This window comes from Brachionichthys hirsutus, chromosome 18 (genome assembly GCF_040956055.1).
Source record: "Brachionichthys hirsutus isolate HB-005 chromosome 18, CSIRO-AGI_Bhir_v1, whole genome shotgun sequence".
Classification (NCBI taxonomy): Eukaryota; Metazoa; Chordata; class Actinopteri; order Lophiiformes; family Brachionichthyidae; genus Brachionichthys; species Brachionichthys hirsutus.
The window spans coordinates 8,398,681-8,420,910 of record NC_090914.1 but is presented as its reverse complement, the minus strand read 5'-3'; the positions used below and the strand labels follow the sequence as shown (position 1 = coordinate 8,420,910).

The window sequence follows — 22,230 nt, the reverse complement described above, 5'->3', positions numbered from 1 at the left end:
TTGTGTGTATGTGAGTGGGGAGTCCAGGTTGTATGTTCCATGTTTTACTCGGGTGTGCACAGCCCTCTACGGGGGAAAGCAGGACATAAAACGAATAAAATATAATAGGCTCTATCCTCTCCCATGATTGAAATGCAGTCCATTTGTGGAAAGACAGGTTATTGTTATGTTATGTTATGGTTGCAACATCTTGATGAATTGAGCAGAGCTCATGATTGAACTATCAAAAAGCAGTTGGAAGCAATATTCGTAGTACGTAAAAAGTTGGGGAGCGAGAAGTTTGTGACTATGCTATGTTCTAATCGTAAGTCCTGATTAGTTTTAATGTTTTTTAGTTACATTATATATATTATATGCATTTGGAATTGTACTGCTTTTTGCTTCAGGGAACCTTTTCATGTTTGTCATGGACATGATATTTAATGTCTCATATATTTAATTTTGTTTCTCTATCCTCTGCCTTGGTTGAAATTCAGTGAAGGCGTGACTAAGACTTCTTTGTGGAAAGACAGGTTGTTGTGACATCTTGATGAATTGAGCAGAGCTCATAATTGTACCATCAAAAAGCAGTTGGAAGCAATATTCGCAGTACGTAAAAAAGATGGTGAGCGAGAAGTTTGAGACAATGCTATCTTCTAATCGTAAGTCCTAAGTAGTTTTCATGTTTTTTTATTACATTATTTATATTATATGCATTTGGAATTGTACTGCTTTTTACTTCAGGGATCTGTTTCATGTTTGTCATGAACAAAAAGTCTTCATTTAATTTCATGAGGGCAAACAACATTCATACTTTTGGAAGGGAACATGGTTCCAGCTGTTGAGCTGTAAAACTTGGAAACTAAAATACGTTAACCTGTCACTGAAATATTCCAGCTCGTTGCTTGTTGCCTCTATGTCTGTCTGTTTGCCTGTATTTAAGAAACATAACTCAGAAAGTTACAGACATTTCTTGATGGTAATTTCAGGAAATGTTGGCAATGACGGTTACCTTTTTACTCGTAATATTCAGCTATAGTTCATTAAAGGAGGAAGGAAATACAGAATTATCAGTGTGTTGTAGCAGCAGCTACTTTAGTTTAATCAACCAGTTTTGTATCAGAAGTTTCATTATGGTGTGTTTTGTCTGAATGAGGTCTCTAAAAGCTATCAACAGCTTATGATGATGTTTTACATGGGAATGGAATCTTGGGCTTAGACCAGGGGTGGGCAAACTTTTTGACTCGTGGGCCACAATAGGTTCTAAAATTTGGCAGAGGGGCCGGACCAAGAACAGATGGATGGAGTGTTTGTGTGAGCTAATATAAATGACACATGAAAGCTATTGCATTAAATTTGATTTGGCCTTTTACAGGTAGCATTACAGGGAAAAGGTCAAATGACTGAGGTTTAATTATAATACAATTTTATTTAATAATATAATTTGGACAGGTATGGCGGGCCGGATTAGAGAGACCAACGGGCCGTATATGGCCCCCGGGCCTGGGTTTGCCCATGCCTGGCTTAAACGTAATGTACAACACTTTCACACACCATTAGATTAGATATTTTGGATATCCTTGACCTGGACTTTATTCTGGCTTGTCTTTTCTTTCATGTGCCCTTTCTAGGAAGAAGAATGTTTTCTTTACATACAAAAAGGAGGCTAAAACTCCTTTTGGTCTGCACCTTTATAGTGGGAGCGCTTCAAATTCTGCATTCGATATATTTTAAAACATCCACCAGTTCATTGGGCCAGTTGAATTCACTTGCACCATACAAAGTCAAGAGCCTCTGCTCCAAAAAGACTAACAACAATGTGATCACGTTGCTGGTCTGGTTCTGGCCTTTTGGGACTCCGTTCAACCTGACTGTGTGCAAGGCTCATTACAACATTGAGGGCTGTTTCCTCACAGCAGATAGGAACCTCTACAATAAGTCTGATGGGGTCATTATCCACCATCAAGAAATTAAGACAAACCTGTCCTGTCTGCCACCAACCCAGCGACCACCCTTCCAGAAATGGATATGGCTGAACTATGAATCACCCTCACGCTCCCCTAGGATACCTGGAATCGAGAATCTGTTCAATCTGACTTTCAATTACCGCCGTGATGCTGATATTAAAATACCTTATGGGTCAATTCAAGCATTGGATGGCGAGCAGGATTTTGTCCCACCCAGAAAAGACAAGCTGGTCTGCTGGATTGTGAGCAACTGGAGAGAAGACCTGGTGCGGGTGGCGTACTACAATGAACTGCGCAAACATATTAAACTTCATATGTATGGAAGACACTTTGGGGGAAGGATTTCTGGAGAAAACTACACCACCATTATGACCAGCTGTAAGTTCTACCTGTCTTTTGAGAACTCCATCCACAAAGACTACATCACTGAAAAATTCTTCAAGCCACTCTCTGTGGGAACAGTGCCAGTGGTTCTCGGCCCACCCAGACAGGATTATGAGAGATTGATCCAGGGAGATGCCTTCATCCACGTGGACGACTTCGCCTCGCCCAAGGAGCTGGCTGATTACCTGCTGCTGCTGGACAAGAATGAGGAAATGTACCTCAAGTACTTTGAGTGGCGATGGAACTTTAAAGTGAAGTTTTACAAGTACACTGCCTGGACAGTGCGTACATGCTTAGCTTGTGATCACCTGCGCCGACATAAGGAGTACAAGACACGCAACCTTACTGAGTACTGGAATGAATAGTGTTGTGAAGGGCTGTGGAGTGTTTGGTTTGAAATTAAAGGCAGTGCTTTAAATGTTTTGTCCTTAACCAAGCAACAAGGTTCATTATTGTTCTGTCCTGAACGACAAATGATGTTTTTCTGGGCAGAGAAACATCTGTCGGATTTTACTATTTCCCAGAAGCAATATTAACCAAATATGCTGTCTTAAATTGTCTTTTGTTTCATTCATTCTGTTGTTTTTGTACGAATTCTAAGTCTGTTTCATTTTTAATTCTTGTGTGTATTTGACTAACATGCTTACATTTGCTGCTGTTGTTTTTGGCCTGTTATTAGTGTGAGTGTTTAATGGCTAGATATTAATGCATTACAAATAATATTCAAGGTGAAAGGACAACATTATTTTCCTTTTCTTCTCCTTTCATCAAACAGTGAGCATTGTAATCGGATATAGATGGAGAATGGCAATAAAAATGTTAATATTTCTGTAATATTATTACAAAGAAGCATTATGTGACAAAAACATGTCATTGCTGCAAGTGATACACTTCTGCACAGTGAGCTGTAGCAATATTTTGTGTACGGTATATATGTGTTATGGCACATGTTGCATATACAAGTTTGTATTTCCATATTATTTTCTTAAATGTTTCACCAAATGTAATCAACCAGAAATAGCAATTAATGAGTTCTGCTTAATTTGCAGCTGGATGCTTCTATCATGAAACCTTGACATGGTCACAATGTTCTGCTCCATTCTATGGGCTCCAAGGTGTCTGCTGTGTTCTCTGAAACCTTCACATCAAGTTTTTGTTTCCACTCATGGGAAGTTGCTGTTTGTACAATTGAATGTTCTGCTGAAATACTGTTTTCTTTGAGCATATACAATAAAAGTCATGGTTTACTCATTCTCACTCTTTGTTGTGGGACAACAGCTGCGGTGATAAACCACACTGAATCAGACTTCTGTGTAACTTTAAAGTGGAAAAGCAGGTTGTGGGGATTCTATCTTGTACCACCCAAACCGGAATATCAAAAATACTGTATGGAACAGGAAGCACATTAGTATTACTGAACAAAGGTGTGGAGCATAATGTTGGTGACACTCCAGAGTTCCAAACACAAGTAAAATAAATAACATTCATACTCTTGGAATAAAACTGCTTCAGTTGAACAGTAATGCTTAGAAACTTAAACATGATAACTCATCACTGATATATTCCAGCTTAGTGCTTGTTAATAATAAATTGTTTATAATGTTGACAAGCTAATACCATTGATTGGAAAATAAAAACTTCCACTTTGTTTGATTAAAATGGCTACCTCAAAGATGATTTGTGGTAGGATAGATGTTTGTGCAAGCTGAAGACTTGTAATTGTTGCCATGGCTGCACAAAATAGGCTAAAAAAGCACATAGAGAAAAAGACATGGTTGGAAAGGAATGCTTCTTCATATTTGAGCAGGTGAGTCAATGATTGTCACAAACACAATATGACTGAATGCATACATTTCAAATGAGTTTTTTTATTTTTTTTATTTAACCAATTAAGTCAATTTAGAATTAATTATCTCTTTCAACAACAACCTGGACCTAAGTTGCATGTTTTTGGTGGTAGGAGGAAGCTGGAGAACCAGGAGTGCAGACACGGGGAGAAGAAAAGCTGCAAATTGGATTTGAACCTGCAACCTTCTTGTTGTGAGGCAATTTTATGTGGGATATGATCAGAATATTGTAAATGCTTTTTTTTAAGTGACAAAACGGTACGCACCCAAACAGTGAAACATGCAAACAGGAAGTGACACAATAGGCTCACAGAATACGCGCGTACATCGATCAGAAGAAGGGAGTCAATAAGATCATATGAGGTATCACTTCCACCTCTTCTTGTCCGTTAGAAGTCAATAAAGAGTTCTTTTTTACTGCTGGCAATAGCGGGTTTAATGTAGGCTGTAGAACTTTCTTTCTTTACATCCATCAATGCCACCATCAATACCACCATCGATACCACCGTCAAACTCGCTGGCTGACCCTTACTTCGAGGCAGAAATGAGGACTTTTAACTTGACGTAACATTTATTGATCTTACTTCGCCTTCTCCTTAACTAGCGTGCATCATTAATTAGTGCACGTGCGGAAAACATTTACTGAACATTAGTTCCGACCCTGAAACGATCAAATAACAATAAATATTTAAATATGCTTAATGCAAAAACTAAAATAGATAAACGAAAATTATGGCAGTAAAATGAGGTTTATGTATAGATGTGTGAAGTACAGAATAATCTCCTTTTGGAGTATATATCACACTCCCTCCGTTCACTCTGATGAATCTGAATTGGTCTTTTACTAGCCAGGTTATGTGAGGCTCTGATTCAGGTTTATTGCAACATTCTGAAATGAACGGATTGGAGTCATCGTAGAACATTGTGCGGTGATAGTCGGAACATTTTAATGACAGGTAAAGTGGCATTTCGGCAACTGGATCAGAGGAGCTCATTTGAAATGTCAGCATGCAGTAGTGACAGTTTTTAAGGTGTAAATGTCATTGTGTTTGGGACCTCAGAATACTTTGAATAACTGCTCTCTCCACCAGCGTGCCAGAAAAGGAAGAATGCAGTATCAGGTAACACACCTTCAGTCTCAAAACAGAAGTCTAGTTGCCTCCGATTAAACCTTTAAGGACGATTGTGAGTGGCAAGGATGTGAATCTGTATATATTTTAACTAGAAAAGCACTCGGAGACCGTAGACCTCCGCCGCACAGCTCATTCCCCTCCAAATTCAAGAAAATCAAGAGTTTTATTGTCATATGCACAGCAAAACAGGTAGTTATACTACGCATTGAAATTCTATTTCTGTTCATCCCCCATCAAATACAACAATGAAACAACAATTTAAAGCACAGTAAAAAGTCCAGTGTCCTGATTATGCGCATGTATTGGGTGCGGCATTGTTCCCTTGACGGGAATGAACTGATTGCAGGAGGAGGATCTGAGAAGACAAAAGAAGTTAATCCATAGAACAAACACAGCATGGAAATGCAATCTTTTCTTTTTGTCAGGGACCACAGCAGGTGAGAACACAAACGCACAACAGTAGAGAGAAAATCCAGAAACTGAAAAGACTATACAGAGTACAGGCTGATGACAGATGAGTTGCAGGTGATGACAGGAACACAGGTGACGGGAATGAACTGATTGCAGGAGGAGGATCTGAGAAGACAAAAGAAGTTAATCCATAGAATAAACACAGGCCCTCAAGCTGTGACACTTTTATTTCTAATTTAAGTTTATTTCTTTTTTTCTTTTTTTTTTTTACAAGAAACAAGGCAAAAACACAAAATACACACACACAAGATAAATTGGCACCTTGAACGAAGGGCAGCATGGTGGCACAGCGGTTAGAACCATACTTAATACTTTTTATTGATTTGTCCCTCGGAGGGCAATTTGGTTCTACAGCAGTTACAGTCTAACCGTAGTCTGCTGCTGGTCGCCGCGTGCGCAGGCGCCCGGGGGCAAGGCGGGCGAAGTGCCTTGCCTAAGGAAACAACGACAGCGCACACATGTGCCTGAGCTGGGAATCTAACAGTCAACCTCTCGATCATAGGACGACCCTCTCAACCACCGCGCCACCATCGCCTCACAACAAGAAGGTTGCAGGTTCAAATCCAGCTTTGCAGCTTTTCTTCTCCCCGTGTCTGCACTCCTGGTTCTCAAGCTTCCTCCTACCACCAAAAACATGCAACTTAGGTCCAGGTTGTTGTTGAAAAAGATAACTAATTCTAAATTGACTTACTTGGTTAAATAAATAATAAAAAAAAAAGCTCATTTGAAATGTATGCATTCAGTCATATTGTGTTTGTGACAATCATTGACTCACCCGCTCAAATATGAAGAAGCATTCCTTTCCAACCATGTCTTCTTCTCTATGTGCGTTTTTAGCCTATCTTGTGCAGCCATGGCAACAATAACATGTCTTCAGCTTGCACAAACATCTACCCTACCACAAATAGTCTTTGAGGTAGCCATTTTAATCAAACTGTGGTGGCTTGGTCCAGCCCCACAGCAGAAAGGGCCAGAGCGACGGGCGGAGGCCGTGGATAAAAGCATGGACTCAACCATCCGCACATCAGACCCGGGGGGGGGGGGGGGGGGGGAACCACACGTTTGGACAATACACGCTTCCGAGGGGCACTCTGATGTGCCCATATGTTTGTCGCTGTGACTGTCTCCGAGCTATGTTTGTTTTCCGGTGAGCACGTCAAGTGCTGGGTTCTCATGGCTGATTTATTTTGGGAATGTTGGGATTGTTGATTGGGTCATGCCCCCTGCTTATTACGTGGGTTACTCCACCCCTACTTAAGGAGTTGTTTGGGTTTCACGGCTCTCTTGTGACTCTGACCTCATTAAAGGACAATCACACCTTTACAAACCCCCTCGTCCGTGCCTTCCTGTAAGGGTCCACGGCACAAACAAAGTGGAAGTTTTTATTTTCCAATCAATGGCATTAGCTTGTCAACATTATGAGCAATTTATTATTAACAAGCACTAAGCTGGAATATATCAGTGATGAGTTATCATGTTTAAGTTTCTAAGCATTACTGTTCAACTGAAGCAGTTTTATTCCAAGAGTATGAATGTTATTTATTTTACTTGTGTTTGGAACTCTGGAGTGTCACCAACATTATGCTCCACACCTTTGTTCAGTAATACTAATGTGCTTCCTGTTCCATACATTATTTTTGATATTCTGGTTTGGGTGGTACAAGATAGAATCCCCACAACCTGCTTTACAATGAGTCAATATGATCATATGAGGTTTACGTATAGATGTGTGAAGTACAGAATAATCTCCTTTTGGAGTATATATCACACTCCCTCCGTTCACTCTGATGAATCTGAATTGGTCTTTTACTAGCCAGGTTATGTGAGGCTCTGATTCAGGTTTATTGCAACATTCTGAAATGAATGGATTGGAGTCATCGTAGAACATTGTGCGGTGATAGTCGGAACATTTTAATGACAGGTAAAGTGGCATTTTGGCAACTGGATCAGATGAGCTCATTTGAAATGTCAGCATGCAGTAGTGACAGTTTTTAAGGTGTAAATGTCATTGTGTTTGGGACCTCAGAATACTTTGAATAACTGTTCTCTCCACCAGCGTGCCAGAAAAGGAAGAATACAGTATCAGGTAACACACCTTCAGTCTCAAAACAGAAGATAGAACACAAGATAGAATCCCCACAACCTGCTTTTCCACTTTAAAGTTACACAGAAGTCTGATTTAGTGTGGTTTATCACCGCAGCTGTTGTCCCACAACAAAGAGTGAGAATGAGTAAACCATGACTTGTATTGTATATGCTCAAAGAAAACAGTATTTCTGCAGAACATTTAATTGTACAAACAGCAACTTCCCATGAGTGGAAACAAAAACTTGATGTGAAGGTTTCAGAGAACACAGCAGACACCTTGGAGCCCATAGTATGGAGCAAAACATTGTGACCATGTCAAGGTTTCATGATAGAAGCATTCAGCTGCAAATTAAGCAGAACTCATTAATTGCTATTTCTGGTTGATTACATTTGGTGAAACATTTAAGAAAATAACATGGAAATACAAACCACAAACTTGTATATGCAACATGTGCCATAACACAAAATATGTACACAATAGAAATATTGCTACAGTTCACTGTGCAGAAGTGCACTTGCACCGATGACATGTTTTTCTTCACATAATGCCTCTTTGTAATCCAAATATTTTAAATTTTAATGCCAGTCCATCTACATCCTATTAAAATTTGACACAATTCTTAAAGAAATAACAGAATTAACTTGAAAAGCACTCAGAGAGCACTGACCTCCATCCCCCTTGTCCCCCTCCAAACTGGATTCACACCATCCGCATGGTGATCTGGGTCATCAAAAGGTTATAAATTGTTAATGGTATCTGTATACACCAACCATGAAAAGTGAATTTTAGTTGATGTGTATTTGTAACTTATTTTTGAATCCATAAATGGGGTTATCAATGTTAAAATTTAATATTGTTTCCTGAACGCATTCTGGATCAGATCCAGAAGATATTTTAAATGATATGCATATCGGACCCCTAAATGACTGTGATTCTTGGTGAATGCATTGAATGTATATTTTACAAGATATGATTTTTTTGGATGGGATCTAAGTTAGATCTCAAGACCCATCATCAGATTGTTTTTCATCAAGATCCATCCAGCAGTTCTTCCGTAATCCTGCTAAATGCAATGCGTACCCCCGTTTCTGGAAAAATTGGAACAGTATCCGCAATCCGGATCCGATCCGGATGAAATTTGATGGTAAGATAGAGATCTACACGACTGTGTCAAATTCCATAAACATCGGTCAATAATCAACCGAGATATTTTGAAGCTCCATTGACTGCAATGTTACCGAAAGTTTCAAAGTGATCCGTAATCCAGGATCTCTTCAGAATGATCACGAAAATGTAATAATCTGTTCCTGGTAACATTCCCAACATGTCCTGAAAATGGCAGAGGTAATAATAATAATAATGACTAATAATGAACCTTGTTGATTAGCAAAGGACAAAACATTTTAAGCACTGAATTTAAATTCAAGTGAAACGCTGTACAGCCCTTCAGAACCCTATTTGTCCCAGAACCACTTGTGAAGGTTGAGTGTTTTGTATTCCTTGTATCGGCGCAGGTGATTACAAATTATGCAAGTACGCAAATCCCAGGGAGCATTCTTCTTTACTTCAAAGTACCGCCGCCAGTCAAAGAACTTGAGGTACATTTCCTCATTCTTGTCCAGCAGCAGCAGGTAATCAGCCAGCTCCTTGGGCGAGGCGAAGTCGTCCACGTGGATGAAGGCATCTCCCTGGATCAATCTCTCATAATCCTGTCTGGGTGGGCCGAGAACCACTGGCACTGTTCCCACAGAGAGTGGCTTGAAGAATTTTTCAGTGATATAGTCTTTGTGGATGGAGTTCTCAAAAGACAGGTAGAACTTACAGCTGGTCATAATGGTGGTGTAGTTTTCTCCAGAAATCCTTCCCCCAAAGTGTCTTCCATACATATGAAGTTTAATATGTTTGCGCAATTCATTGTAGTATGCCACCCGGAAATGGTATTCTCTCCAGTTGCTCACAATCCAGCAGACCAGCTTGTCTTTTCTGGGTGGGACAAAATCCTGCTCGCCATCCAATGCTTGAATTGACCCATAAGATATTCTAATATCAGCATCACGGCGGTAATTGAAAGTCAGATTGAACAGATTCTCAATTCCAGGTACTTTTGAGGTGTGTGAGGGTGATTCAAAGTTCATCCATATCCATTTCTGGAAGGGTGGTCGCTGGTTTGGTGGCAGGTAGGACAAGTTACTAATTAGTTTATGGTGGATAAAGACCCCATCTGATATATTGTAGAGGTTTCTATCTGCTGTGAGGAAACAGCCATTGATGTTGTATTTAGCACTGCATACGTTCAGTTTGTAGTTTAGATTAAAAGGCCAGGACCAGATCAGCAATGTGGTCAGGTTTTCATTGGTCTTGTAGGAGCAGATGTTTCTGACTCGGTCTGAAGGTTTTGTTGAATTCACAGGAACCAATAACCAACTGGTGGATGGTTCAAAATACATCAAGAACAGCATTGCAAAGCATCCCGCTACGGAAGTGCTGACAAAAAGGAGTTTTAGACTCCTTTTTGTAGGTAGAGATGACATTTCCATTCCTAGAAAGGGCACATAAAAGAAAAGACAAGCCAGAATAAAGTCAAGGTCAAGAATATCCAAAATCCGTCCAATGGTGTCAAAGTGTTGTACATTACTAACAACATGTGTTTATGTCTGTTTTAATTGCTCATTGATTCATTTGTGCTTCAGTTCAATATAATTTGCATATGAGGTTCTACGGGAAGAGACGGGGTACACCCTGGACGAGTCGCCTGCTAATTATAGGTTTTGGAAATATGCCATAAATGAATTGCATTCAGATTTATTATTATGTTCAAAGAAAAGATTACATCGCCATCTTTAAGTTAGGGTCACGCTGTTGCTACCGCACAGTGATATTACCTCCGCCAAGGAGGTTATGTTTTTGTCTGTGTTTCTCTGTCTGTTTGTCTGTCTTTTAGTAACATATGTCAAAAAGTTACAGACGAATCTTAATAAAATTTCCAGGAAACATTGGGAATGGATTTTATAAAACGGCAATACAGAAACAGTAAAGTTAGAGATTAAAAATTAGATTAACGCGATTAAAAATCATAACACGCTAAATATGACTAATTATTTCATCACAATTAACGCGATCATTTGACACCCCTAAAATCACAATAAAGGGGGACTGAGGTGCTTGGCGGAGGTCTTGACTCTCTGAGTGCTTTTCTAGTTCTGTATTTCCTTCCCCCTTAAATGAACCACAGCTGAATAAGTGACAGTCACGGCCACGCTTGTTGATTTTCGAAGAAGGTTTCAAAGCAGTAGAATTTTCTACTTTGTAATCACAAACCTGAGTTACACACTAAAATGTTATAGTAAAAGTTAGGCAATAGATTATTACACAATTCGTTATTAACGAGCACTGAGGTGGAATATTTCAATGATGGGTCAACATTTTCCAAGTTTTACAGTTCAACAGCTGGAACCACGTTCCCTTCCAAAAGTATGAATGTTGTTTGCCCTCATAAAATGAAATGAAGACTGTGTCCATGACAAACATGAAAAGGTTCCCTGAAGCAAAAAGCAATACAATTCCAAATGCATATCATATAAATAATGTAATTAAAAAAACATGAAAACTATTTAGAACTTACGATTAGAAGATAGCATTGTCTCAAACTTCTCGCTCACCATCTTTTTTACGTACTGCGAATATTGCTTCCAACTGCTTTTTGATGGTACAATTATGAGCTCTGCTCAATTCATCAAGATGTCGCAACAACCTGTCTTTCCACAAAGAAGTCTCAGTCACGCCTTCACTGAATTTCAACCAAGGCAGAGGATAGAGAAACAAAATTAAATATATGAGACATTAAATATCATGAAGTAACATGACTTAAGATGAAAAACACTTTAGTCTTTGGTGCTTCGACCATAAAAAGGTAAGGTAAGGTGACTTTATTTGTACCCGAAGGTAGATTTGGTTTACAGCAGTTACACTCTGCTGCTGGTCACAGCGTGCGCATGCGCCCGGGCAATGTGGATGAAGTGTCTTGCCTAAGGACACAACGACAGTGTACACATGGGTGGAAAGTAGATGGTAAATAGAGGAAGTAAACGAATACTGAGGTATGTGGCTACACAGCACACTAAAAACACAAACGAGTAGCCAATTTACTGCTCTGAGGATAAAACTATTCGTTTGATTAAAATTGCTACCTCAAAAATTATTTGTGGTAGGATAGATAAAATAAAGTTTTTCAACAAAGTACGTTTTTCACTGCTGGTAGTAACATTTAGTTATTGTGTGACACACTTAAAGGAAACACACAGACGCATTAGCCATGGAGCTATGAGAGAACCACAGCTCTGTGCCACGCCCACATTCTCCCTGAATCAGGGGCAGAGACCTGTAGAACCTGCAGAACCTGCAGGTTCACGCACTGAATGGAACTCAGACACAGTGAAAAGAGAGTTACTTTTCCCTTGCGTAGGTAGGATGGCTGGCGAGCTTGAGTTTAGATTCTGCAGTAGATGCAGAGCTACTAAAAGGCATCCAGCATGCAGGCCTAAATGTGAGAACTTCTTGAGTGGATCACAATTGAATCACAACTTCAGCCAGAAAACAGAGGAGGTTCTGGTGGCCTGAAACAGAGGCTGGATGTTCTCCCAAAGATATATTGTCTCTGCACAACCTCCTTGATTCAGACATGTTTCCCTCTCTGAAGGTTCTACCCAAGTTGCCCTAACAGTGCCCGTAAGCAGCTGCTCATGTGAAAGGTCCTTTAGTGCCCTGCGTCGGTTGCACTGCGTCGGTTGCACTGCGTCGGTTGCATTCCTGGCTGCATCAAACGAGCCAGAAAAGACTTCATAGTCTTGCAGTCATTGAAGAAGACGAGCTTCAGAATCACAACAGAGTGATCGATTCTTAGAAACAGACAGCGTTCTTTGATGCTTCCATCCACCAAGTAACTTGTAATTTGAGCCATTTATTTTATTGTTAATGCTGTGAACATCCTCTTACTGGTTAAACCTGTTTGTTGTTGTTTAAAACAGACTGAAATAATAATAATGTATAATTTCTCAGTCCTTGTTAGCCGTTTGTGAGGTTTTGTGCTCGTACGCTACATTTGCTCACATCCTGTGCATCTCCTGGGGGCTAAGCCCCCCCTGTCCTTAAAACCTAGTGACGCCCCTGGGCTCAATCCTATTTTTATATTGATATATTTACGTTCATCTATATAATGTAATTAAAAAACATTAAAACTATTCAGGACTTACGATTAGAACATAGCATAGTCACAAACTTCTCGCTCCCCAACTTTTTACGTACTACGAATATTGCTTCCAACTGCTTTTTGATAGTTCAATCATGAGCTCTGCTCAATTCATCAAGATGTTGCAACCATAACATAACATAACAATAACCTGTCTTTCCACAAATGGACTGCATTTCAATCATGGGAGAGGATAGAGCCTATTATATTTTATTCGTTTTATGTCCTGCTTTCCCCCGTAGAGGGCTGTGCACACCCGAGTAAAACATGGAACATACAACCTGGACTCCCCACTCACATACACACAACTGCCCACCGACCTCCCCACCACAAAAATCCACTGCACTTTCTCCTCAGAACATTGTGTATTTGTCACTTTTTGTTTGTCCATGGATATGGATGGATTTTGAATCACCCTCACACGCCTCAAAAGTACCTGGAATTGAGAATCTGTTCAATCTCACTCTCAATTACTGCCGTGATGCTGATATTAAAATACCTTATGGGTCAATTCAAGCATTGGATGGCGAGCAGGATTTTGTCCTAACCAGAAAAGACAAGCTGGTCTGCTGGATTGTGAGCAACTGGAGAGAAGACCTTGTGCGGGTGGCGTACTACAATGAACTGCGCAAACATATTAAAGTTAATCTCTATGGGAAAACTGTTCAGTAACTATTTCCAGACATTGTCATTATGACCAGCTGCAAGTTCTACCTGTCTTTTGAGAACTCCATCCACAAAGACTATATCACTGAAAAACTCTACAACCCACTCTCTGTGGGAACAGTGCCAGTGGTTCTCGGCCAGTTATACTGGTTAAATTATCCTGCAAGTACTTGAATGTTCTGCTATCATTTGTATTTTATGTTGTTTTAGACACCAAACGGAGCTGCACTCCTAATCTCATTGTGTAGCTACTATGCCATTACAATAAAGGCTTTCTATTCTATCCTATTCTAATTGCAATCTCTGGACATTGCGTACATGCTTAGCTTGTGATCACCTGCGCCGACATAAGGAGTACAAGAAACGCAACCTTACTGAGTACTGGAATGAATATAGGGTTGTGAAGGGCTGTGGAGTGTTTGGTTTGAAATTTAAGGCAGTGCTTTAAATGTTTTGTCCTTAACCAATCAGATGGTGGATAATTACCCCATCTGACTTATTGTAGAGGTTTCTGTCTTGCTGTGAGGAAACGGCCCTCGATGTTATAGAAACTATTTTCAAATCAAGCGGCAGACGTTTTTTACTTTACAATCACAGAGTTGAGTTACATGCAAAAATATTCAGGTACAGGCTAAATGAGTCAGATTACATAGTATGTGTTCATTCATTCATGTTCTTGAATAGGAGACAACGCAATCGTCTCGTCTCCAGTCGGGATCAGTGTAGTCTGAGGCCGTGCAACTACGGAGGCACGCGTTAAATCAGATCACTCCTTCCACTTTTGTCGTTCAGTATCAAATATCACAGCCCATTTCCGAGTTATCTCCAGATAGACCGCGGGTTTATTTGGAAGGTAGTCCAAATACACAGTCTGGCCTGTTTTAGGAATAGCCATTTCAATCTGTGTTCCTTCGTGCCATTCATTAAATGATGTTATAGAGATCAAATCAGGCCTTGCTCGTAGTGCTGCACTCAGCGAGTTTTCATAGTATTTGCCACCAATGCGGTTTCGAGTGTTTTGGAAATTCCAGGGCCGAATGCTTGTGTCAATATAACCTGGGCCAACACTCGGTATGAATAACAAATCGTTATTTTCACAAAAAGCTTTAATAGAGTCCCAGTTCCGCTGAGTGGACCCATAGGAAAATCCATTGGTAGCAAAGTAGGTGTAGACGCCATCAAAACCAGAAGTCAGGATGTCCCTCTTATGTTTCTCCTCAACCAGCAGAGCGATGAAGAGAGCGTCATATGGGGTATCCCTGATGCTCTCGCTGTGTGTGTGCTTCAGAAGCTTGCTCCACTGATCTGAGTTCAGGAGATAAGAGTCATACACATAAAAGAGAGGAAGAAGCTTGCCATTGTTTGTCCGGTACTTGAAGAAAGCAGGGTGCTCTCCGTATCTGAGGTAGAACGACGAGAGAAATAAGACACATAATTAAAATGGAGCAGGAACAGCAGGGCAGATGAGTGTAAACTTGATAATTATGTGGAATCATAAGACAGTGGTCCTTAGAGGGAGAGTAGAATCATGTTGCCAAGGAGACACAGAACGACTCACTTATCAATTATGTATTTTACATTAGAATACATGTTGACGTCTCTTCCTTTGAACGGTTCAATGTGGAATGCTACCTGTATGACAAAATGACAATAAACAAAACAATAAGACAACAATTCATTCAATGGTAAATAATCATACCAACACTAACATCTCACAGCAACTCTGTCAAATCAGCGGCTTGCAAGCCAACGGCAAAAGATAGGAAACGCATTTGTACGTTTCCACTGACCTTAATATTGTATTTATGCGCCATTTCCAGAAGCAGATGTACGAGGTCTTCCTGTGGTTCACCGTTGTCATCACTCATATGAGGAGGGTACCAGGAAACAGCTATCACACCTGGGAGAAAATATTTGCAAGCATGAACCCTGAACTGAATTGAGTAACACTAACTATTAATAAAAATAATAATGCGTTGGTTTTATACAGCGCTTTTCAAGGCGCATGTTACGTTGTGCATTATTCATTCACTGCCGACTTGGTGGTGGTGAAGCTACTGTTGTAGCCACAGCTGCTCTGGGGCAGACTGACAGGAGCAAGGCTGCCAATCGGCCCTCCTGACCACCACTGACATTTTTGCACTACACTACAACAATGGACACGTGTGCCGGAGCCGGGAATCGAACCGCCAACCACCAGATCAATCTTTGATATCTTATAGACCCTGCCGGGAACTTCTCCTGTATTGAATTTGATTTTTTACGAAGCATCTGGACCATTTATTGGGGCGTTACATGCACGTATGTTGAACAGCCTTATCTCGCAACGATAGAGAATCCTTTAAAAGATTCCTGGATCTGGATGGTGAACCGAATCGCCTCCAAAATCGAATCACTTATTCCGAGACCTATTTAGGACATTTCCTGAGTTTCATGAACTTTGTGAGTTGCATTGCTAACAAACACAGTTAAACACATCTCTGTCCTACCAATTGCTGCTGCACGCAGCTGCTGCATGTGGCCCGCTATAACCACAGGATCCCTGGAACTGTAGGTCCCTAAAAATGGATAGAAGTTGGAGCCAATGTCCTCAGGTGGGCTGTGCTTCCCCTGTGGATACCCCTGGGCCACCTTAATGTCCCAGTGCGGTAGTTGCGGATGGCTCCAGTGGATGTATTCTCCATCAAACTTGGGGTTCCCATACCACGAGTAGTAGAAGGCATGAAGACGGTAATTTGGAGGAGGGAACCTCCTCAGGATAGCTGCCAGTTCAGCATCTTCGTGGGACTCGGAAGAAGAATTCATTTGGATCTGGTCCGGTTTATTTTTGTTTTCACCCTGGATCGTATTTTTTCTTTCCGTGAACGGCTCCACACCAAAAGGGCCACCGAACGGAGAGTCCTCCGGTATCAGCACCTTCAGTACCACAGTCATTATGAGCACAAGCATCACCAATGCAATTAATGGGACGCACGACTTGCGCCTAAACCTTGCCATTCTTCAGTCAGCGCTTACGACACACTCGGCTCATTGTTGAAACAGCAGTGGAGGACTGTCGCTTGGCGTGATGAGTCAGGATCTGAGGAAACAAAGGATACAAGAGTGTATCACAAACACCTTAAGGGGTTGCATCTGCCTGTTATTTTCTTCATTGATCAGCTAATCATTTGATTGATCATTCAGTCATTTATTTAGGTCATGTGTGCAACAATGCAAACCAAACACTAACACAAAATCTCGTTCGTCATGTTCTCTAGTATCTTATATGTGATCTTTTTTATTATAATCAACTCGAACATGCAGCCAATGTGTGGTATTTTTATGACTTGGATGTGAACTAGACTGGGGGTGCAACTTGTGATAAGGAGAACGGAATGTGAATGTGTTCTTGTATTGTCGTCCTCTCATTTTGCCTGAACAGATAAAACTACAATTGAGACAAACCAAAGCAGATAATATTTACATATACAATAAAAATGTGTTCTATTGATTTGAAAAGTGTTAATAAATTAATCTACTGAAAATCTATCTACCGGTAATTTAATCCAATGGATCTGTCATCAGCAATGCTAACTCTAGCCAAGCTAACAGTAACGCCATTTATTTACCTCCTCTCGATTCCATGATGCTACAATCAATCTAGCCTATTTTCCCCAGACATATTCTGCAGCAGCGTCGGGAAATGTAATATACTGAAACTACATTTTAACACTATGAAATATTCCATAACTCATAAGAAGACGAGCGCAAAGCAATCCCTGTCGCCATGCTGGTTGCGTCATCACGCTTCTTCGTCTGCTTCTACTAAAGAGACGAAGAAAAGACGAAGAATACGACCGCAAAAGAAGACGAAGAAGAATTGTTTTCTTCGTCTACTTCTGGGAAAGAGACGAAGAAGAATTGTTTTCTTCTTCGTCTACTTCTGAGAAAAAGACGAAGAAGAATTGTTTTCTTCGCCTACTTCTACGGAAGAGACGAAGAAAACACGAGAAATGACTACTTTATCAACACTTTTCATTTGTATATATTTTTCAGTATGTTTACATTCAAGATATTGGCCTTGCAAGACTTGACTTCGGTCTCAAAATAAATACAAGACAATGCGGGGAAATGATGTCAATGAGAACAAAGGATAAATAGACTCAGGAAAATATCAATACCTGGTCTGTAAGAGAAGTACCATTTTATTGTGTTGGTGATGGAGGAACACTGAAGAAGAAGCTCAAGGTCACCGCATCTTGGAGGAGCGTGTCCAAAGCACACAACTCACGGCAGTTCTCTCACTGGTGTCTTCGTTTGCTTTGCTACTCATTTTTCCAATAGTTACATACAAACATGTGCAACCACGAGTTTGCTGCACATGCAACAAAGCTTCAACGGTTAAACTGGAACATAAAAGTGCTCCCTCTATTTGTCTCCAAGGATTTTTGCTTTGCACAGAAGCCTCTGCCTTACCAGTTTTTTTATTAGATCAAGAAAAAAAAAAAGTAATATTACATTTGTTTTGTGAAACTGAACAATATTTTGTCTTTCAAACTCACATTGCCCCTCTACACAGAGAATACTTTCACAACACAGTGCCTCAGGAAAAACTCAAATGGTAAAAGTAAAAGCACAAAAAGACGATTTCGTAATGATATCAAAAATACCAACAAACAGGCAAAAAATAAAACAGATTGGTCACAGCAAGTTTATGTACACATACACATTAAGAAAAGGTCAGTCAGTGGAGTTGGGGAGGGATTCGTTGGGTCGGGAAGAAAGAGGAGAAACGATAAAGCAATTAGATAAGCCCTGTATCTTCGTTATAAAGATGGGGTTACAGGGGCTGGTTGCAGCCCAGGGATGGACAAAATGAGGAGGAGGGAGTAGAGACAAGGCTGCACGTTCATCTCTTCTTGGGGGCCTGGGCGGTGCGGGGTGGAGTGACAGGCCGACCAGAATTTACACCGCCATACTGGTACTTGGCCTTCTTCTCCGAGGGTTTTAGGATCTTAAAAAAAAAGTGAACAATCACATTGAGAGAAGGTACATATCAGTCAAATATCATTTGTAGTCAGCATTAATATTTCTGTGCCGCTTTTACACTACCTGGAAGGAGCACATGAGCGATTCGTCAACACTCATCATGCCTCCTGCATTGTCAAACTCCCCGCAGTAGTTTGGAGCAGAGAAAAGGGTGACCAGTTGGCGTTTGGCAAAGAACTCATAACCATCCTCCACAACCTGTTTGAATGCGCATGACATCATTCGACAGCGATCAATACCAAGAGACAGATCTCCAGCGAGTTTCCAAATCGAACATTGCTATCAACGCTAAGAGCACAAATCCACCTAAGGCTCGATCAATAGACCAAAGCTGAGCGAAGATAGATCAACGGTATAATGCGGTAACTCATACGGGATACCAACAGGAAAGGTATGCATTTCCATCCCATCTAAAATGCAAACGGTGTTTTTATTGTTCTACACATTAGCATAATTCATTCTAATTCTTTACTTTTTTTTATTTAAGCAAAAACAAATATGATGCTTGAGTGCTGAATGAAATTACAACAAATTATGCAGGACGCAAAAAAAAAAAAGAAAATCACAGGAGCAGGATATTGTGGGCTTTACTGAACAAAAGAAAAACATGTATATATATATATATACACAGTATATATCAGGCTTTGTGTTAATTCCTTTCATGTTTACCTGGTGGGCTCTGCATATGAGGTCCAGGTCATGGCGATTTAGGAACTTGCTGACCACATCAGCTCCGAAAGTGAAGGAGACACCACGGTCATTCTCTCCCCAGCCTTGGACATCCTTATCTGGGTCTGACCACAGCAGGTCACACAGCAGGCCTGAAAGACACACACAGATAATGACATGGAGACAAAAGTCAGGAAACGGCTGATGAAAGAACCATGTAAAAAGGCAGCTATGGGGAGGGGGAGGGGGGGACACATTACGCACATGAAGACATATAGTACCTGTATCTGGGACATCCGTTGGCCTCATGATCCTGCGGATCTGCTCCATTGACTGCAAATCAGGTGACAGCCCTAAAATAGAGTTTGATTGGAGTTGCAACACTTTATTTTTCTCTCTCAAAGTTCCAGAGACATATGTGCCAACTGTTTTCCTACCCCCGTGGCAGCAGAAGATCTTCTCATCAATAATAGCAGCGATGGGGAGGCAGTTAAAACAGTCGGTGAAGGTTTTCCACAGCTTAATGTTGAACCTGCGCTTGCCTGATGAAACAATCGAACACACCGGTGCTTAGCGCTTCAGACCCGTTCGTGCGCGCATGTGAGAAGAATGACTTCATTTCCACTAACACTCGTCGTAGAACCCGTAGATACGGTTGATGGAAGCACACTCGTGGTTGCCCCTGAGCAGGAAAAAGTTCTCTGGGTATTTGATCTTGTAGGCCAGCAGGAGGCAGATGGTTTCAAGGGACTGTTTTCCTCTGTCCACATAGTCGCCCAGGAACAGGTAGTTAGCCTCTGGAGGGAAGCCGCCGTACTCAAACAGCCTCAGGAGATCTGTGTACTGCCCATGAATATCACCTAAAAAACAATTCAACAAGGTGCATCGTGATACGGACGTGTTGCGTAACATAAAATACTTCCAGAAATACAGTGAGTTTCAGCGTCAAGTAACTCTTTACACGGTGACAATCCAGACCCACAGATCTGATTTGAAGAATTAAAATACAAATGATGCCACCCGAGTTTTTTTCCAGTATTATGACAACAATCTTAAAGTAAATGTACGCGGGAGGCAACTGGCATGAAGATGAACTGTCTTTGTGCTTTGAAAATAAATGTCTGTTTTATGATTCGGGCTACCGAAGAGAAAAAACAAACAAGATATGGGGGTGAGACTGCTTGAACAATGAGAGACATGAACAAAACCGACCACAGATCTTCAGGGGCGCTTCGAGCTCCAGCAGGATGGGCTGGCTGAGGAAGATCTCCCTGGACTTGATGCAGAGGCCTCGAACCTCGGCCTCTGTCATCTGGACGATCTTCCCCGGGCGGCATCCTCGGACTGGTGTAGAGAGAAAAGTTTTATCAGTGACTGTCAGGAGAGAAATAGCTGCAGCACTGACCCCCCTCCCCCTCTCTGCCTCACACCATGAAGCTGATCAGCATTAGACATATGCTTCTAGGAGGGAGGAACACACACATTAGAATGGCAAGGCATTTTCACTATCTGATGAGCTGTGGAAGTAAAGCTTGTATTTTAGCTCACAGCCCTGCACACATCTCCAGCGCCGGTCGCATCGCTGACTAAAGGAGCTTTGCGGCAGTCTGCCACAGTTCTGACTGAAGATTCATCTCACGAGATGAAAAGGGGCACAAAAAGCTTCACGAGCTGAAGGGTAAAGAATGGTGGAAATTCAAATGCAAAAAGATATCGGGCTGAAATGTACATTTTATGCTATAATGGCAACCGACCGCACGTCAGCATCACGCCGCGTTATTAAAAACAGATTAAGAGCATTAAGGGGCAAAGGCTGAAATGAAGCAATTAATCAGAGACCAAATCATGGTGTGTGTGTGTGTGTGTGTGTGACTTTATATAGTCTTTGGTCCTAAATCCTCTCTCTTCTGGCCCAAGACATCACAATGTCCAGAGCATGCCACTATATTTGGGAGGGGAATACAACACTCCTGTTATATGTTGTGCTGAGCTATTTGAGCTTTTTCTTGTTTGATTTTAAAGGGTTAGCCACATTATGTTATTAACTTTTATCATCCCTGTTGTCGTGTTATTCGACCAGGTTACACCACACCTGTCACGATATCGCAATGACTTGACGCCGTCTAAATAAAACAGACAAAAAGTTAATAAAATGATCAATTCAGCGACACTACTCAATAAAATGTCTCTACTGGAGTCACTGCGATATCTGAAAAAATGGTAGGCGTTCTCCGCTGACGCTGTTTATAAACACGTCAAGCTAACGGTAACGTTAGCTAACCTAGCCGGGAATGCGCCGCTATTAGTGGCTAACGTTAGCCCTTACATGCTAACACATTCCCTTTCACATTCACATTCGCGTTAGTTAAAGAAAAAATGGTACGCTAGGCTCGGTGCACATAAACGGATAGCTCTGTATAAAATCAGAGACTGGACAGAAATCAATTACCTTCCAGAAGCCGAGAGATGAGACTATCTACGTTCAATTCACCCTCCGCCATCTTCAAACTGATGATGTATTGGGGGCGGAAGGTTCGCTTCCTCCTACAAACGCTAGGAGCCGCTGTTGCTAACAGTTGTAATTGAAGTTATGGGAGGTGCATATTATTATAGAGTTAAAAATGTGACTTAAGGAGAATAAACATACTGTGCTTATCAAAATGAATTACATCCAACATGCGCTTCATTGTATTTAAACTATAAAATAGTGTTTCTACTTGCAGTGTTGGGAAATTAATACATTCCAATGGTC

At 40.9% G+C, this 22,230-nt stretch overlaps 4 protein-coding genes across 7 annotated transcripts; 1 reads left to right on the top strand and 3 right to left on the bottom strand.

Moving 5' to 3' along the window:
* Positions 1-548: 548 nt before the first annotated feature.
* Positions 549-3,575, top strand: LOC137908001 (4-galactosyl-N-acetylglucosaminide 3-alpha-L-fucosyltransferase 9-like). Of its 3 annotated transcripts, XM_068752363.1 has the most exons (3): positions 576-641; positions 1,432-1,509; positions 1,611-3,575. In XM_068752363.1, exons 1-3 carry the CDS (start codon positions 602-604, stop codon positions 2,693-2,695), a joined length of 1,203 nt encoding a protein of 400 aa, XP_068608464.1. In that variant the 5' UTR covers positions 576-601; the 3' UTR covers positions 2,696-3,575. The 3 variants fall into 3 exon arrangements, with proteins under 3 accessions (XP_068608466.1, XP_068608464.1, XP_068608465.1); XM_068752365.1 differs by lacking the exon at positions 1,432-1,509 and having other exon boundaries at positions 549-604; XM_068752364.1 differs by lacking the exon at positions 1,432-1,509 and having other exon boundaries at positions 601-641.
* Positions 3,576-9,185: 5,610 nt separating this feature from the next.
* On the bottom strand, positions 9,186-10,401 carry LOC137907280 (4-galactosyl-N-acetylglucosaminide 3-alpha-L-fucosyltransferase 9-like). The gene has a single exon (XM_068751595.1). It carries the CDS (start codon positions 10,399-10,401, stop codon positions 9,325-9,327), a length of 1,077 nt encoding a protein of 358 aa, XP_068607696.1. The 3' UTR covers positions 9,186-9,324.
* A 3,896-nt stretch (positions 10,402-14,297) lies between these two features.
* manea (mannosidase, endo-alpha) lies at positions 14,298-16,778 on the bottom strand. 2 transcript variants are annotated; one of them, XM_068751875.1, is made up of 4 exons: positions 16,271-16,778; positions 15,572-15,681; positions 15,340-15,413; positions 14,298-15,181 (listed from the first exon to the last, which is right to left on the bottom strand). In XM_068751875.1, exons 1-4 carry the CDS (start codon positions 16,776-16,778, stop codon positions 14,548-14,550), a joined length of 1,326 nt encoding a protein of 441 aa, XP_068607976.1. In that variant the 3' UTR covers positions 14,298-14,547. The 2 variants fall into 2 exon arrangements, with proteins under 2 accessions (XP_068607976.1, XP_068607977.1); XM_068751876.1 differs by having other exon boundaries at positions 14,891-15,086.
* A 1,169-nt stretch (positions 16,779-17,947) lies between these two features.
* Positions 17,948-21,979, bottom strand: LOC137907951 (serine/threonine-protein phosphatase PP1-beta catalytic subunit). Its single transcript, XM_068752314.1, has 8 exons — positions 21,928-21,979; positions 20,691-20,822; positions 20,108-20,338; positions 19,916-20,020; positions 19,760-19,831; positions 19,479-19,630; positions 18,873-19,007; positions 17,948-18,774 (listed from the first exon to the last, which is right to left on the bottom strand). Exons 1-8 carry the CDS (start codon positions 21,977-21,979, stop codon positions 18,670-18,672), a joined length of 984 nt encoding a protein of 327 aa, XP_068608415.1. The 3' UTR covers positions 17,948-18,669.
* Between the last annotated feature and the right edge of the window lie 251 nt (positions 21,980-22,230).